The sequence below is a fragment of the Neophocaena asiaeorientalis genome, unplaced genomic scaffold, assembly GCF_003031525.2.
Source record: "Neophocaena asiaeorientalis asiaeorientalis breed wild unplaced genomic scaffold, Neophocaena_asiaeorientalis_V1.1 scaffold345, whole genome shotgun sequence".
In the NCBI taxonomy this organism is placed as follows: domain Eukaryota; kingdom Metazoa; phylum Chordata; class Mammalia; order Artiodactyla; family Phocoenidae; genus Neophocaena; species Neophocaena asiaeorientalis.
The window spans coordinates 1,716,006-1,733,357 of NW_020175181.1; the positions used below are offsets into that span (position 1 = coordinate 1,716,006).

General features: G+C 50.3%; 1 protein-coding gene across 1 annotated transcript in view; it reads left to right on the plus strand.

Moving 5' to 3' along the window:
• The first annotated feature begins 7,524 nt into the window (after nucleotides 1-7,524).
• The window catches only part of CIB4 (calcium and integrin binding family member 4), a 45,299-nt gene continuing 35,471 nt past the window's right edge, over nucleotides 7,525-17,352 (plus strand). Inside the window, 3 exon segments of the mRNA XM_024764544.1 lie at nucleotides 7,525-7,569; nucleotides 7,989-8,023; nucleotides 14,795-14,891. Coding sequence (XP_024620312.1) covers nucleotides 7,525-7,569; nucleotides 7,989-8,023; nucleotides 14,795-14,891 — 177 coding nt within the window.

Below are 17,352 nucleotides of genomic sequence, written 5' to 3' on the forward strand. Positions count from 1 at the left end.
AACCATTATAGCCTCAGGATTTCCCAAGTGAAAGGAATGTGTGTCTTTACTCTTCCTGGTGGGCTATTCAGACCATGTCTGAGCTCATGCTAATGAGATGACTCATCATGGGGGCTGGCTGTGCCAGAAAGACCGAACATGCAATTAGAGGGTTGGGTTTTAAGCGCTGCGGAGGAGTGGAGGGCTGGAGATGAAGCTCAGTCACATGACTGATGACTCAGTAAACCATGCCTGCATGATGAAACCCCAATAAAAACTCTGACCTCAGGCTTGGGTGAGCACTTCCTGGTTCATGTTACATATCAGTGGTCCAGGAGGGTGATGCGTCCTGGGGACACAGAAGCTTCACATTTGAGACTCTCTGAGACTTCACACTATGTGTCTCTTTTTTTGCCTGGTCCCAATTTGTACCCTTTATAATAAAACTGTAGCCATCAGTATGGCACTTTCCTAAGTTCTGTGAATTGTTCTAGCGAATTATCAGACCTGAGGGAATAGTGGCCACTTAGCAGAAGTGCAGGTGGCCTGGGAACCCCAGAACTTGCAGCTGGTGTCTGAAGTGAGGGGAGTCCTGTGGAGGACTGTGTCGTTCACCGGTGAGGGCTGCACTAACAACAGATAGCTAGTGTCAGACTTGCACTGTGCCCAGGTGTACCCACCTGCTTCCTACTTCACCTGGGGAGCCCTACTCATCTGTAAGGAGGCTCTGTCTTCTCCAAGCATAGGCCCACGCCCCACCCTCATCCCAGAAGCCAGACACAGAGGCAGGAGAACTGCCCTTGAGATGAGCATGACCGGGAAGGTGACATGTGGCGGGGTGAGAGGCCGTCTCGCTTGAAGGCACTGGGCAGTGTGGGGTGTGACCGGCTGGAATTCCCTACCCTTCCCCTCCTTTCCCCACTGTCAGTGTCCAGGCTCCAGCCTAGCTTGTCTGGCTGGTGAAGGTCACCAGGGCCCGTGGACCAGCCCTTCCAGGCCCGAGCTCCCCCTGGCTTCCCAGGCCCCCTCCAGCTGCTCTTAATTCAGTGTTCTCCTCCTGGCCTGGCCATGGAGACTTTCCTTGGTGTGTGCAAGGAAAAGAGAGTTTATTATCTAAAACTGCCCGGATTTTCCTCTCAAGCTTCCACTCCCTAGACTTACCGTTAATAATATTTCAGTGTCTTCCAAGTTGAATGACTATTTCCCACATAAATATCCTGTCTATTTGAAGAGTTACTCTGTTTCAAACTCCCTGCTCCCCACTCGCATTGCTATAACGATCCTACTCTCCCTCCCCACCCCCATTGCTATAACGATCCTACTCTCCCCCAGACAATATAAGTGGGAAACTAAAGAACTGGTTTAAACAATCTCTTTGGATGAACCAGTCTCCTTGCGTAAATATTCAGTGTTTCAGGTTATTGTCACCCCTTCTTTCCCCTAAGTCGGTATCTGGGTACACGAAGCAGGCTCACCCGGCCATGGGGAGGCCTCCTTGGATCCGTGCTTGTTCTGTGCATCTTTGCCTGGGTCCAATGAGGCATGACAGTCACACCTGGCCTTCAGGGTAATGTGCTGACCTGCACTGTGAGGGGTCCATGGTGTCCCATTTGCCTCTGGAAAAGTGCCTTACTGGGCTCTGCATCCTGGCCAGGTCTTTGCTTGAGCTCTCAGCCCCTCTGATGTTCTCCCTGTGCCCCAGGGTCCCCTGCATGGCCAGGGAGGCCAGGAGCCCCACCGCGGTCACGCCTCCCCTGCCACTGGGGCACCTTCGCTCTGCACTGTGCTGGAAATGGCTGAGACCATCAGGCAGACCTCTAGAGGTGTGCAGCCCCCCTGACCCCTCCCAAGGTGATTCCAGAGCCAAGATTTTCAGCACCCCCGCGTCCTCACTACCTTCCTCATCCCCTCTGCCCCCAAAACGAGAAGGGCAGGACTTCCACCATTTTTCTTCCTGCCTGCCAGGATGCCCCTACAGAGACCAGGATCTGCAACCCCCAGACCTGCCTCTTGCCACACCAAAGAAATTTAGAAAATCCTTTCTCCAGACAGAGGATGGCTTTCCAGTCTGCTCAGTTGCAGGGAATTCAAAAAACAAGCCTAGGGCTTCCCTGGTGGCACAGTGGTTGAGAGTCTGCCTGCCGATGCAGGGGACACGGGTTCGTGCCCTGGTCAGGGAGATCCCACATGCCGCGGAGCGGCTGGTCCCGTGAGCCATGGCTGTTGAGCCTGCGCGTCCGGAGCCTGTGCTCCGCAGTGGGAGAGGCCACAGCAGTGAGAGGTCCGCGTACCGCAAAAAAACAAAAAACAGCCTAGCTGATATTCAGAGCTGGGCAGTGACTTGCTTGAGCAAGATGTCCCCTTGCCTCCAGCACTGAATAACTATAGTGAGTGGAGCGCCCCTGGGCTACAAGACCCACAGGCTGAGGAAATAGATCAGAAACGATTTCAAAACCCAATATCTCATTTACACATTCCTTTAATAATATTTATGGTGGGCCTACTATGTGTCAGGCACTAAGTTAGGACATAAACACTCCTTGAAATTGTTTGTAGTAAAAACATTATTAAGATATAATTGACCTACTGTACAATTCACTCAAAGTGTACAACTCGGTATTTTTCAGTATATTTACACAGTTGTACAATTATCACCACCATCTAATTTTAGAGTATTTTCATCACCCCAAAAAGAGATCCCATATTCATTAGCAGTAACCCCTCCCACCCACACTACCCTCCCGCTAGCTCCTGGCAACCACTAATCTAACTTTCTCTCTCTATGGATTTGTCTATTCTGGACATTTCATATAAACAAAATCATACAATCTGTGGCCTTTTGCGAATAGCTTCCTTCATTTAGTATAACATTTTCAAGCTTCATCCACATCGTACCATGTATCAATACTTCAGTTATTTTTATTGTCGAATAATGATCCATTGTACGGATATGTCACATTTTATCTATATGTTCATCGGTTGATGGGCACTTGGGCTGTCTCCACTTTTTGGCTGTTATGAATAATACTGCTATGAACATTCATGTACAAGTTTTTGATGTGGACAAATGTTTTCATTTCTTTTGGATATATACCCAGGAGTGGAATTGTTGAGTCATATGTGTTAAAAAAAAAACACCAAAATTCATCTGAGTAAATTTTAAAGTTCTTATTGGCTTTATTCAAGGATTCATGAATCAGGTGGCATCCAATCTAGCAGACAGAAAGGAGCTTGGATGAGCTGTACGAAAGGAAAGATTTTTATAGGCAGAAGGAAGGGGGAACAAGGAAGGTATAGTGGCAAAAAGTAGATTGGAGTCACAAGGTCACTTCCTTTAACAGATGGCAGGGGTCTATCAGACTTCACTAGTGACAGGTTTAAGATTCCATTTCTGGGAGAGCTGAAACTGTAATTAAGTTTCAGTTTGGTGATGTGGGGCTTAGCATGAGTGACTCCATTTGGGGCCTGTTGTCTTGTTTTTAACATATGGTAATTTTGCTTAATATTTTGAGGAACTGCCAAACTCTCTTCTATAGCGTCTGCACCATTTAACATTCCCACTAGCAGTGTAGGAGGGCTCCAATTTCTCTACGTCCTCACCATCCTAGTGGGTGTGCAATGATATCTCAGGGTGGTTTTGATTTGCATCTCCGTCATGGCTAATGATGGTGCTTTTCACGTGCTCCTTCATATATATCTTCTTTGGAGAAGAGTCTATTCAAATCCTTTGCCCATTTTTTTAGTTGGGCTATTTGTCTCTATTGTTGAATTCTTAGCATTCTTTGTGTATTCTGGATACAAGTTCCTTCTCAGTCCTTTTTGAATCTGAAGAGACATCTAAATCAAGGTCAGAGCAGGGGTTACAATTTTAACAGTTGGTGGAGTTCCTTGGCAGGTGAGAGAAACCTTGCAAAGAATGCATTTTGTCCCACGCAGAGGATTCCTGCAGGGACGGACCCTGGAGGGGAAGTGTGTAGAACTGTCAGGGCATGCCTGGGCCTGCTCTCTGTTCAGTTACACCCCTTTCAGAACCCCTGCCAAAAGGGGAGTTTGAGAGATTTGACAGGCTGGAGGAGGGTAGGAACGCTTGCTGGTTAGTGCATTGAAGGCGGAATTGTATGGGGAATTTTTCTTTTTCTTTTTTTAAAGGAGCATAGGCTTTTATTTCTTGAGCAGATGAGATGGCACATAGAAAAGCATTTCGGAATTACAAAGCGATGCAAATGTAAGGTGATATTCTTATTGTTACTATTGTTATTTGTAGGAACGGATGAAAACCCTCTCTAGGATGAGAGCCTGTGTGTAGGGGTGGAGTGGGCAGAGATTGGGGAGTGGGAGTTGTGAGGGGATAAAAGCTAAAGGAGTGAGGAGGGTAGCAGAGTTTGCAAACCTTGGTTACCTGTGTGTGAGATGAGAGAGAAACACCTCTGTGATTCCTGGCATATTCCTTTACCACCTGTCTAATTATTTACTTAATATTTTTCTCTAGATGGGCTCCTATTTCTTTTCATCAAACAGATATATTTAGAAAGGAAACATATCACAGGTAGAAATGGCAAACCTGCATCAGTTTCAAAAAGGAATGGACAGGGGCTTCCCTGGTGGTGCAGTGGTTGAGAGTCCACCTGCCGATGCAGGGGACGCGGGTTGGTGCCCTGGTCCGGGAAGATCCCACATGCTGCGGAGCAGCTGGGCCCGTGAGCCATGGCCGCTGAGCCTGCACGTCCAGAGCCTGTGCTCCGCAACGGGAGAGGCCACAACAGTGAGAGGCCTGCATACCGCAAAAAAAAAAAAAAAAAAAAAGGAATAGACAATATAAACAAATATAAGGAAAACCAAACAGTGTCGTTAAGTTCTAGCTGGATGCTGTTGCTTTCTGGGTCTGGAAAACTCTCCAGACTTAGCCTGGCTCACTCTCCTTGTCGCTCAGGTCTCTACTCAAATGGCCACTCCTCAGGAAACCTCCCCAGCCCCACCCCCTCTCCATCCTTGCTTTATTTCTTTCATAGCCCTACCACAATCGAAGGGATGTTGGTTTTCCTATGGGCATCTGGTGCCACGAGGACAGCGCCTTGTTTGGCTTAATCACTCTGTCTTCACTGCCGGGCTCAAGAAAGAGTTGAGGGGCTTCCCTGGTGGCACAGTGGTTAAGAATCCGCCTGCCAATGCAAGGGACACATGTTCGAGCCCTGGTCTGGGAAGATCCCACATGCCGCAGAGCAACTAAGCCCGTGTGCCACAACTACTGAGCCTGCGCTCTAGAGCCCACAAGCCACAACTACTGAAGCCCGCGCGCCTAGAGCCCTTGTTCCGCAACAAGAGAAGCTACTGCAATGAGAAGCCCGTGCACCGCAACACAGAGTATCCCTGCTCACCGCAACTAGAGAAAGCCTGCGTGCAGCAATGAAGACCCAACGCAGCCAAAAATTAATTAATTAATTAATAATAATAAAAAAAGAGTTGATTAAGTAAGCCGCGCGGCTTACGGGATCTTAGTTCCCTGACCATCAGGGATCGAACCCGTGCCCCCTGCTGTGGAAGCCAGGAGTCCTAACCACTGGACCGCCAGAGAATTCCTGCTAGTTTGTTTTTGTTCTCCTTTTAGCAAGTGTCAACGAGGTGTTAAAGGCACATGCCAGCAGCGCTGCCACTGGCACCTCATGGGACAGGAGGGCTGAGCGAGACTTCAGAAGGAAACAGCCGTCTGGGGTGCGGCCCTGCAGCTCCCCTGGCTCCCACCCCGCGCTGTGGGGATGCCCAGGCTTGCAACGACAATCCAGGCTTCGGATCCTCCCTTGGCCCTGGCCAGCTGAGTGACCCCACAGCATTCCTGAACCTCACCAGCTTCGGCCTTCCCCAGGACTCTGTGAGCACAGGAGACAGCTCCTATGGACACACCTGATGAGAGAAGCCGCTCAATAAGTGAGAATAGAAGATCAGATGGTTTGCCAGAAGATGGGATGTAATTACTGACTTTGCCTGCTAACATCCTATGCTTTCTTCCAGGCCCAACTTTAAAAAGTAATAATATTGTTTACCCTTTACGGAGAACTCATCACGTGCCAGCTACCTTGCTATATAAGAGGTTTATATACCTATCATTTAATTTTAGCCTTGCAATAATCCTATAAAGTAGGGATTTATTATTCTCGTTTTAAAGCTGAGGGAACTGAGGGCCAGAGTAGTTTTATGACTTGTCCAAGGGGATGCAGCAAGAAGTGATGCAGGCAGCCCACATTCTTAACCATGACATTATAACAACCACTTAAATGCCACCTCCTACACGAAGACTTTCCGTCCAGCGGTCTCCTCTTCTAAATACTCATAACTCGTATTACCTCTCTGATGACATCTCTACTCCATCTCCCATGGTGTGTGTGTGTGTGTGTGTGTGTGTGTGTGTGGCAAGTATCCATCCCTTGAGGGCTGAGACCACATTCACCTATCTCTCCCCAGGGTCAAGCCAAGCACCTGACATACTGTGGATACTCTACCTGTGTCTGTCCAGTAAATAAGGACTAAGCGCTCTTGGGTTTCTTCTGCAAGTCTCCATCTCTGTGGAGGGCAGATGAAGAAAAATGAGCAGCTGCATTTCCAGAGATGTAAACTAGCTCTATCAGGAAGCCCCTGGGATGTTTACCTAGGACAGCATGTGGAAGGACATGGGTACACGAACCAGGAAACCGACACTGGCACTGAGACTAGGGGAGGGGGTGGCTTCGGGAGGACCCTCCTGGCGGGCAACACTGACGTCTGTGCTGGACTTCTCCGTCTTTCCAGATTCTCTCTCCACTCTGCTCTCAGTCCCCACAGGAGATCAGAGGAAGAGGAGGGGGTGGCGTGTGGATATTGATTCCATGGGCATTGGTCCAGGACTGGTAACAGCTCTGTGGTTTCTGACCCGGATGCCATGCTATCCCGGGTGATTTCCACACGCCCTGACCTTGTCTTTGAAGAGTCCCTTTATTATTAGACCCTCTTCATATGATCCTGATTTGACTGTGCCCTCTGCTCCTTCAGGGACCTGACGGATGGGTAAAATGCCATTTTCTGTGCTCTTTGGGCCACGTCTTGATGTCAAAGTCTATGCTTACTCATCCCACACCTGGCATAGTGCTTGGGGCGTGGTTCTAATAGCTAACACTTGTCAAGCATTTATTACGTACAAGGCACCGTTACCTGTATTGACTCAAATAATCCTCACAACAATCCCGTGATCCTCATCCCCATTTTACAGATGAGGAAACTAAGACCCAGAGAGGTTGGTTAACCTGCCCCAGATCACATGCCTTGTCAGCATGTGGCACGTGCCGACAGTGTGACTCTCAAACCTGCTATTGGGCTGACTTTCTGTTTGCTGTTTGGGGAGTGATGTCTATTAGCCTCGGGAACCAAAAGAATCTGTTTCTTTGCCCACTCAGGTGCTCAGGTAGAATGGGCAGAAGGCGGAATGTAGGTCACCAAGGCAACCGATCACTTGGTGCACAGCTGGTGAGCCCTTGGGGCTGAGGTTCCACTGCTGGCAGAGAAAAGGGTAGGGTTGGCATGGGGCAATGTTTGAGGTACCAGATGAACTTGGAAGAATACCAGGTGGGTAGATCAGGCAGGAGATTCTGGGCAGAGGTGGAAGCTTCCCGAAGCAGGTGGGAAAACTCTTGCGGTGGCCCTCGCCTTCGCTAAACCTACATCCATCTGACCCGGACCAGCCTTCTGAGGCTTGTCTCTTGCTCCAGAGCCCAGGGTTTTAGCCTTGTCTCCGATCCTTTCTGCAGGTCTGTGCCAACATGCTCCCTCCCAAGACCATCAGAGATGCGGGAGGAGGGTGGGGTACCATTACCTCCTCTGCACCACCCCAGGTATCCACTGCCCAGGGCTGGGAGCCTCCATTCCCTGGCTGTGCAATGAGAGCACGAGCTTTTTCTCATCAACCCCTGAAGCTCCCCTCTCTCCGGGGGGCCAGGGCAGGGCTGGACAGAGCGGGCAGGTCACCTCTCTGTGGTTTGTTGCAGGCCTTGACCTTCTTGACCAGAGATGAAATCCTGTGGTGAGTAGAGGGGGCCCCCTTTCCCTCCCCTTGAGCTGAAGTCTTGCCCTGGTACAGCCTCACTCACATCCTCGAGTACGGTCCCTGCTCAGAACAGCAGAGTCCTGGAGACGAGGCTGGCAGTGGCCAGGCAGAGACGGACCCCAACCCCGAGGGTCCAAGGTCATGATTCCCAGGGCCTGACTACAGTTGAGTGAAAAGTCAGGCCTTAGGTTGCTATGGGATCCAAGGCAAGGTTTCTTCATAGAATCACAGAGGTGGACAGGGCCTCCCTGGGATGATGAGCCAAAGGAGGAAAGGACTTAGGAAACAGGTCTGAAGCCCGTTTGGCTGCAGAACCCAGTAGCTGGGTAAAGTTGATGCGCTGTTGAATCTCTCGTAGCCCTCCCTTCCCTCCCAAGCTTTGCTTCAGTGCCTCTCAGCACTGGGAGTGTGGGTGAGCAGTCCACAGCCCCTGTTCTCATGCAGGTGATGGCCAGTGGGGAAGGCTCCAGGCCAAGACAACCATCACGAGGATCCCTCATGGGACTGCGGAGGGAGTAGACGGCATGGAGATGTGTGAGCGCTCGGCCCGGGCCAAGAGCTCAAACTTGTTAGAGGAATAAAGGAGCTTCACTAAGGCATTGGGGTGGGTGGGGTGAGGTTGGAGTGAGGAGACCATCCTTAGACCCACAGGGCTCTCTCCCCTCATTGTCTCAGCTTGGATTCACCCTCCCCAGCATCACGCCCAGCCTGGAAGCCACACTTCCCACTCAGGTGCCAGGCGGGGCAATGATTCTGCCACAGGCATGAGACTCCCCAGACACAGATGGGGGCTGAGAGATGGCGGGGGCACAGGGAGTGACAGAGACCAGGGACAGTCACGGGGTTACATCACTTTCACTTTAAAATGAATAGTTGCTCACTTTTTGAAATATAGAAAAATAGGACAAAACTCCAAATAACCAATATCCTACTACCCATACATCCTTTTTGATATTTTCTAAAAAGGAACACTTGAATAAAAATGAAATGAAAATTTAAAAGTAATATGTGAGCATGGCTAGAAAATTCAAGTAGCCTAGAAACTTCTAAGTGAAAAGTAAATGTCAGGGGCTTCCCTGGTGGCGCAGTGCTTGAGAGTCTGCCTGCCAATGCAGGGGACACGGGTTCGTGCCCCGGTCCGGGAAGATCCCACATGCTGCGGAGCGGCTGGGCCCGTGAGCCATGGCCGCTGAGCCTGCACGTCCGGAGCCTGTGCTCCGCAAAGGGAGAGGTCGCAACAGTGAGGGGCCCGCATACCGGAAAAAAAAAAAAAAAAAAAAGGAAATGTCTCCCTCCCCTTCCCAGGCCTTCTCCCTGAAGATAGCCACTGTTCACAGTTACTTTCACATCGAGGCTTCCAGAAAAAATTTTCATAGATCTACATAAGCATCCTTCAAAAATTTTATCCCATTCATACTGTAGCAGTTACCCATTTATAGCGAAGCATCATACTGTCCTCGACCTTTTTTTTAAAGTTTTTACGTTGGCTAGTTTCACATACAGCACATAGAGACCTGCCTCATTCTTTTTAATGGCTAAGGAGCATTCTTTCCTATAAAAGGTATATCATTTATTTTACTACCCCCCCCATAATGTACACTTAAGTTGTTTATGGGTTTTAGTTCTACCAAGAATGCTATAGTAAACAAATATTTATGTATGAAGAGCTTATCCAACAGGTCAGATTAAATCCATAAGAGAGATTTCTAGCTATAGAAATGCTGGGCAAAGGGTGGCTATGTTTAAAATGTTGACAGGGATGACGGGATTGTGCTGTGCCAATTTATCTTCTCAGCACTTGAGCATGGATATGCCTGCTCCCCTCTCCATCCAGAAAGTTCAAAGACTCTCACATCATCTTTGGGTCGCTAGGGCTCCTCACATGTGCCTCATGCACCTTGCCTCAGGGAGCTTCCGGAGCCTCCATTAAAATTAATAAGTAAACTAAGTTCTCCATTAAAACTAGTAAGTAAACTAAAAAAAAAAAAAGGAAGACAAGGGCACCAGGAAACAGAGGATGTCAAACAATGGAATTACAAAGATGACAGTGAAGAAAAGCCCATGATACTGGTGCATGCAGCAGGCCTGAAAAGCAATGAGTCCAGATTAGAATTAAAGAGTTAGGAGTTCCAAGAGTGATGCCCCCAAGAAAACAAAATGAACCTATAGGTGGTGTGATGTATATAACCCTATTAAGAGGAACTTTAGAGTTCTGCAGAAAGTTTTGGGATGAAATAATGATAGAAACACTGAAACCTAAGCAAAAGGAAGACAAAGTGATTATTAACTCTGGGAAAAACAAAGAGTCTTGCAAGAAAGAAAAATGTAATCACGTTGCACTAGGGAACTCAGCTGTGAGCAATGTTTGAATAATACATACATAATATGTAATAATATATACAAATGTAAAAATAATATGTATATAATAATAACATAAACACTGAATTTTGATTCAGGCAACTCGTCTTATATTGGGAAGTTAGGGGAAGGAGAAGTAGTATACAGAGAGAGAGAAATTCTCTCTTTTTTTTTAATAGTAAGAGGGCACAAAATAAAGTCTATAATGAAAAAAATACCAATAAACGGCAGTATCAGCAGTGTTTTAGAAATACTATGCAAATATTAAGGAAAAACCAAGAGAAATAGCAAATTTTTCTTTTAAATGCCGCCTCTGGAGAGCAAGGGTAAAAAGGTGGTATAGGACAGTGGGTATTAGTGATATTAATTGTGAGCCTTATAGCGCTATTGGCTTTTTTAACCTATTTATCTGTCTTACTTTGGTAAACTAGACTGGTATATATAGGACGCTACAGTTTTTGTAAAATAAAGTGTTATACATCCATGCATACGCACACACACAGAGAATACCTTAGGAACGGGACACGCGCACGCGCTGCTCTTAGGTCAGCTCCTCGGAGGGGACCTGGGCACTGACTACATTAGCGTTCGTGTGGACCCCCTGTCTGTAACGTGAAGGGGCAGCTTCGATATGGGTGCCCAGCAGCACTTGCCGTGGCTCCGGGAGCAGATGGTACGTGATGCTCAGGGGAGAAAGCAGCCGTCATGGGCTGCCACGGCCAAGTTGAGCCTGACTAAGCTCCGATCGCTTTTGAACAATTTTCCGACGTCACCTCTGACAGCGTGCTGTGATTTTCCTACAAACGTGACAAAGGAACGTGGCTTGGTTGACTACACTTGGATGGAGTTAGCCAGTTGAAAAACAGTGACCCAGAGACTGATAAACAGGTCATCTTTGCAGGAGAGTGCCTCTGCCCTCGTCTAAATGCTTTCCCACCTGTGGCTTGCATAGGGCATAAAGGCCTGGTCACTGGATCTGCAGACGACACATACTGGGAGAGGCAGACCACATGTCACAGCTTCTTCCCCGTCCAGGGCTGCCTTGGCTCAGCTCTCCAAGAAGGGGTCTGTCCACCCTAAATTTCTAGCCTGTGGGAATCTCCTTTCACATCCCGTTGCTCTCTGAAAAGAGCTGGGTCCCTTTCATCCTCAGCTTTCAGGTCAGCCTTCTATGACTTCTGGTTAAATGTGCTGCCCTAGAAACTCCTGCCTTCCGGATGTCTCTTTGGGCTCCGTGCACTGGCCCTCCAGGGCCCTCATCTTCAGCTGTGGCTCTAGACCCCGGGTCTGGGACCTGACTCAAAAAGGGCACGTGTGGCTTCCTTTAGACCTCTGTGGCTGGGCCTGGGTCAACCCAACTCAGTTTGAGCAATTTAGATTATGCTGTATCACTCAGGGATGGCTCCTGACACGATCTAGGGCTCGGGGTGGATCTGACGTGGGAGCCTGAAGCCTTGCCCCTAGCTCCTGCTCAGGCTGACCTGGCCATAAGACCCCTCTATCCTCTTAGCAACCTTGAGGTCCCCCAAATTTTCAGTCTCCAGGCCCCGTCCTGGCCGTTAGCCCCTGGTCCTCCTGGAGCACCAGGAGGTCAGCAGGCAGAGTGGTTACACGCTCGCTTCCTGGAAGCCAAAGCCTGGATTTCGAGGCTCAGCTTTGCCATTTACTTGCCGTGTGATCTTGAGCGAGTTTCTTACCCTCAGGGAGCCTCAGTTTCCACACTCACAAAAAGTGTCATATGTATCAACCTCACATGATTGTTACTAGGACAATAAGATGATCAAATCTGTGTCAGGAGTTAGAGCAGTGCCTGGCACAGGGATCGGCGCTGAGACTGTGGTAGCTGTTATTTTCATGGTATTATCACTTCCTTTTTGCAAATGAGGAAACTGGCGCAGAGAAATGAAGTGATTCGCCCAAAGTCACACAGCTTGGAAGGAGCAGATCATAGGACTAAAAGCCACATTTTTCAAGCTAAAGATAGGGCCATTTATTTATAAAATACCTGCAGGCCATTCCATGGGGCAAAGAAAAATTGACCCCATGGGATGGGAGTGAAGCCCAGGTCGTGGAGCCCAGGCTGGGGTGGAAGGTGTGGAATTGGAGGCTTTCACTGGAGCCGGGTTCTCAGTGCTACCTGTATAATACAAATACAGAAGCATGTAGAACCTATAGGGGCCTGGGCCCCATGCTAGCCTTGAATGAGAATCTCTAGAGCTGAGTACGGATACTTTCACAAGCTCCTCACATGATTGTAATGTGGGACCCAGTAGAAAAAGGCTAAATTGGAGGGCCTCAGAGGCAAGGATTTGGACAGGATGCCAGAGAGGGGCCCAGAGTGCCTGCACTGGAGGATGGAGGGGGGTGACTGAGACTCATTGGACAGAGGGCAAACGGAGGCCCAGAGTGGACACGGCAGGTCCAAGTCCCGCAGAGCCCGCGGACAGCCCCTCCCCTTGTCTGGCCAGGTGTGGCCGGAGATGCAGCTTGGGTTGCTTGTTTTCTGGCAGGCGGGATGTGTGAGTTTTTCAAATGGCTTTGACTTTTGACTCTATTAGTGATTAATTCAGAGCTCCATTTAGAGCTAGCTGATCCATATTTGGAGGAGCAGAACATTTTGTGGCAGCCGAGGCGCAGCCACGATTCATCTGCGGGCAGCCCACCCACTTGGCAGCCTGAGAAGGCACGAAGTCTGGGCAGGGCCCTCTCACAGCACCCCCTAACCCAGAAGGCTCTTCGGGGTGGGGGGTTGGGCCTGAGAGTCTTTCACCTGGGTGGGAGGTGGATCATTTAGAGGTGGGCAGTATAGCCCAAAGAGCCTGGCTTAGGGTTCAGACCCCACTCTACCTCTTCCAAGCTGCATGACCTTGGGCAGACCCCTTCAACTCTCTGAGCCCCGGTTTACGCATCTACGGAAATGATCGCCCCTATACCTCTCACGCAGGGTTGCTGGGAAGATTCAATGAGCTGATATGCTTGGATGCACTCAGCACACAGAGCTTGGGACACAAGAAGGGGGGTGGTAACCGCAGTGGAGGTTCCTTCCTTTCCCCCTGCAGTCCTTCTGAGACCTCCCTCTCTGGGCTCCTGGGGAAGGAGCTTTGGCGTCTGCAGCTCTGGCTTCATGCTTACCCCTGTGTGACCTTAGACAAGGCCAGTTAGTTTACCTCCTTGAGACTCAGTTTCCTCGTTTGTAAAAGTGAGATAATGGTCCCTACCTTTCAAGATTGTTCTGCAGGTTCCACGAAAAACGTCCATGCGAGCTGGCAGCGTGCAGCAGTCACTCCCAGTGGAGGACCAGGGTGGGGGACGGCGGGAGTAGCCCACCCTGGGCAACGGCCATACAGGTGCCTGGCCTCAGAGAAGTCTTAAAAATTAATATAATGTACTGAAAGTCAGTCTGCTTTTTATCTCCCCACAACAGCAATTCTGACAATGACAGTGATCAAATGCTCCTTTGGACTGGGGCAGACCACTGCCAGCGCCCCTTCCCCTTGTAGGCCACTGGACCCTCCAGGGGCGATGGCTTCCCTCTCCTCCTTGCTGTCCTTCAGTGTCCCTCCTCCCACCCATACTCTCCTGGAGACTGTCTCTCCTCCCCCATTTCACACCCCACTTCTTGGCTCTCTCCCCAACTTGTCAGTGTAAAGTCTCTGGCGACAGTTGGGGCCCCATACAAGGCTGACAGAGTTCATTCTCCAGAATGTGGACTGGGGTGGGGGGCCACAGGATGAGGGCTTCCCCTCCTGGCCGGGGGCAGAGTTCTCTCCTGCCTGCTTCCTCTTTGTGATCACACAGCCATTTCCCCCTCTACCTGCCTGTGCCTTGTAAACAAAATCCCTTGGAGCGGTGAGGAGGCCTGCAGACAGACATTGATTATTGGATCGATGGGGACAGTTGTTCAGTCCCACAGTCTGGAGTCAGCGCACTGGCCTCGGGTGGCTGTGTGATTTGCTGGCTGCAGGCAGCTGGGTTCTAATCCTGGCTCGGCCACACCAACCGAGCGACCTCTTTTCTCTGAGCTGAGTCGAGGGTGGGGCTGGACAGATGGCCTGGGGTGGCATGCCGACATCCCCAAGGCCCTGCTGGTTTCTCCATCGTAAATGAGGGGCTGGAGCGAGAGAGGACAGAAGTCCTTCCGGTGCACTTGCAGGCTGTTCAGGTTACAGAGCACACATTCACATACCTTTCCTCGAGCCTGGCGTATCTTTGCATCCACCACGGTGCGCTGGGCACACTGGAGCACCAGGGATGTTTCTGGAAGGGTGGAATGATCTATAACTGTTTTCTCTGTGTCAGTTAATTCTGAGTCCCCTTCCTCCAAAGAGAGCCCGTGGGAGAGGGGGCCTGCTGGTCCCCACTCCCAGCCCACCACGCCTCTCTTCTTAGCATCCACGACTCCTTCCTGAAGCTCTGTCCCCACGGGAAGTAATACAAGGAGGCCACCTTGACCACGGACCAGGTCAGCTCCCTGCCAGCTCTGAGGGTGAGTCCACGGGGTGGGGTGGAGGGGGTGGGGGCGGCCTCACTGGGATCTGCTGAGGCGTGGAAAGCACTGGTCTCAGTGTCCTCACCTGTGAAATGGGTGGAGTGGTGGGCCGGCTCAGATTCCATGTGCTCCCTGAGGCCCTGTGCACTCCAACAGGCTGTGTTTGCACGAGCTGCCAATCTTTTAGGGACCGTCCTTGAGCTTTTGTCCCTGTTGTGAAAAGACCCTGCCCTTCCCCCAGGGTGCCTGGAAGAGCCCAGAGGTGCACGATAAAAGGGCTCCCCAATCACTCCTGAGATTTTAATTAAACTTTGTGCAAAGCATAGAGAGGCAATGCCAGGTTAACAAATCACAGCAGTGTCAGGCTTCCTGATTTTTCATTCGGATCTTGGCAGAATAATGGTTTGAAGGTGTCATTGTGCAATGAGAGCCCATCTTCATTTCTGTCTGGAGCAAGACAGGCTCAGAGAGCTGTGGGCGCCTCTTTAAAGAGGGCCGGGGGCGGGTGGCAGGAGGGGTTCTGAGGGAGAGATGGTGGGCGGGGGAGGGGCGGCCCCTCCGAAGTGACAGACCTGTTCTAGGGCAAAGACAGAGAAGGAACACATAGCCCGGGACTTGCAGTAGAGGCTGGAACTGAGAAGACAAGGGAACCAGAAGGGGTGTGGGATCTCGGGGGGAGCTGGGAGCAGAATCCTCAAAAAGATGACATCATTGGAGAACGTGTCTATCCCAGATGCAAAATGGGGAGCCTGTCCTCCAAGGACCCCCTCCTCACACACACAGCCCTGCACACCCTCACACCCGCAAACACTCAAACACAAGGTGGGGGACTTCTCCCAGACCTAGACTGAGAGGCGAGGCTGAATGGGGAGCTTCTGCCCTCCCCTCCCTGGACAGGCGGTGGTGTCACTGTTCAGTCCCAGAATATCTGAATGCTAAGCTTGGAAAGAAACTTAGAAACCACCAGTCTAGTCACTTTCCAGTATTCTCCACTCTGGTTTTATCCATCGGAAAACTGAATCCCCAAGAGGGAAACAGCTTACCCAGGGCCACATGACACAGCAGAGCCTGGAAGTCAGGCAGGACTCTGACCCCACAGCCGGGCCTGCACTTCCAATCAGGGCTTGGCTCGGTGCTGACATGTGTCTGGGGCTGCCAGGCGCCTTGGGGAGCAGCTGGCAAAGACCCGCCCTAGAGGGCTGGTATGGAGGGTGCTGCATGACCAGTGGCCCCAGCACTCTGGATGGACCCAGCACACCCTAGTCACGCTTGGGGGCTCTGATCTGAGCCCCAGAGGAGAAATCACTGGACTAGGTCAGAGGGCTGGGTCCGGACCCAGCTCCATCACACTCCACGGATGACACATCTCCCCTCTAAGTTTAATCTCCGGTCTGTAAAACAACATGCACGCCCTGCGCTGTGTAACAGACCTTGCAGGGATGAGCCATGGTCCTCTGCACCCTCCATTTTGCTCACCTTCCTCTCCCTTTTCTTGGGGTCTGGGGTGGGGCTGCCAAGGCTGGAGAAGAATGGAGGAGGGGCAGATGGGCACTTGGGCAACAACCCCGGGTGGTCTGGGGTCTGCTTGGCCGCAGGCTCATCATCTGGCAGACAAGGGCTGGGGGCCGATGCAGCAGAAATGTCAGGCTACTGTAAAGTGCTGTGATGTGTGAGGGGCTGTGGGCGGACCACCGCCCCAGGGCGAGGCCACAATCTGGGTCATCTCTGGAGCCCTAGAGCCCCAGGAGTTTGTTCACTGGACAGTGGCTGGGGACTGAGACGGGGTCTTGGGACGAGAGTAATTTTACATTTCTTATTTCATCCTTTTAAACGGTCATTATTTTATTCTATCCTACAAATAAAAACCACATCATTGCAGAAAAACTGGAAAACACAGACAGAAAAGCAAAAATATGGTAAAAATCATCACGTAGCCTACCTCAGGGTATGACTGTCATGATCATCTTGCCTTATTTCTTTCCACACTTTTTTTTTAATGTGGATATATAAGTGTTTATTGGGATCACACTGACTTTTTTGCTTGTTGCTTTTTTTTTTCTTCCCTTTTTTAGTTTCTTTGTTGCTTTTCCAACTGGTTCTGAACAACCAGTACCATCTCATGAATTGAGGACACGGAGCCTTTGCCACATCTAGAGAACTAGGGGACAGGGCATAGGGCCAGGACCGGAAGAGCTGGCTTTGAACTCACTTGCTAGGCAAGTGATCTCAAGCAAGTCACTTCACAAAAGGAATGATTGAGGGTGAGGGGGAAGCAAATAGACCCCAGCAAAAGACTAGGAGGGAGGGGTGCAGCGTGGAGCTGTTTTCCTGCAAGTGAAAGGCCTGGCTCTAGGTGCTCCCAGGCATAGGCATGGGTCCAAGGACGTAGGTTTCTCCACAGTAGAAGGAAGCACTTTTTAATCATCAGAGCTGCATGCAGAGGGAATGAGCTCCCTGT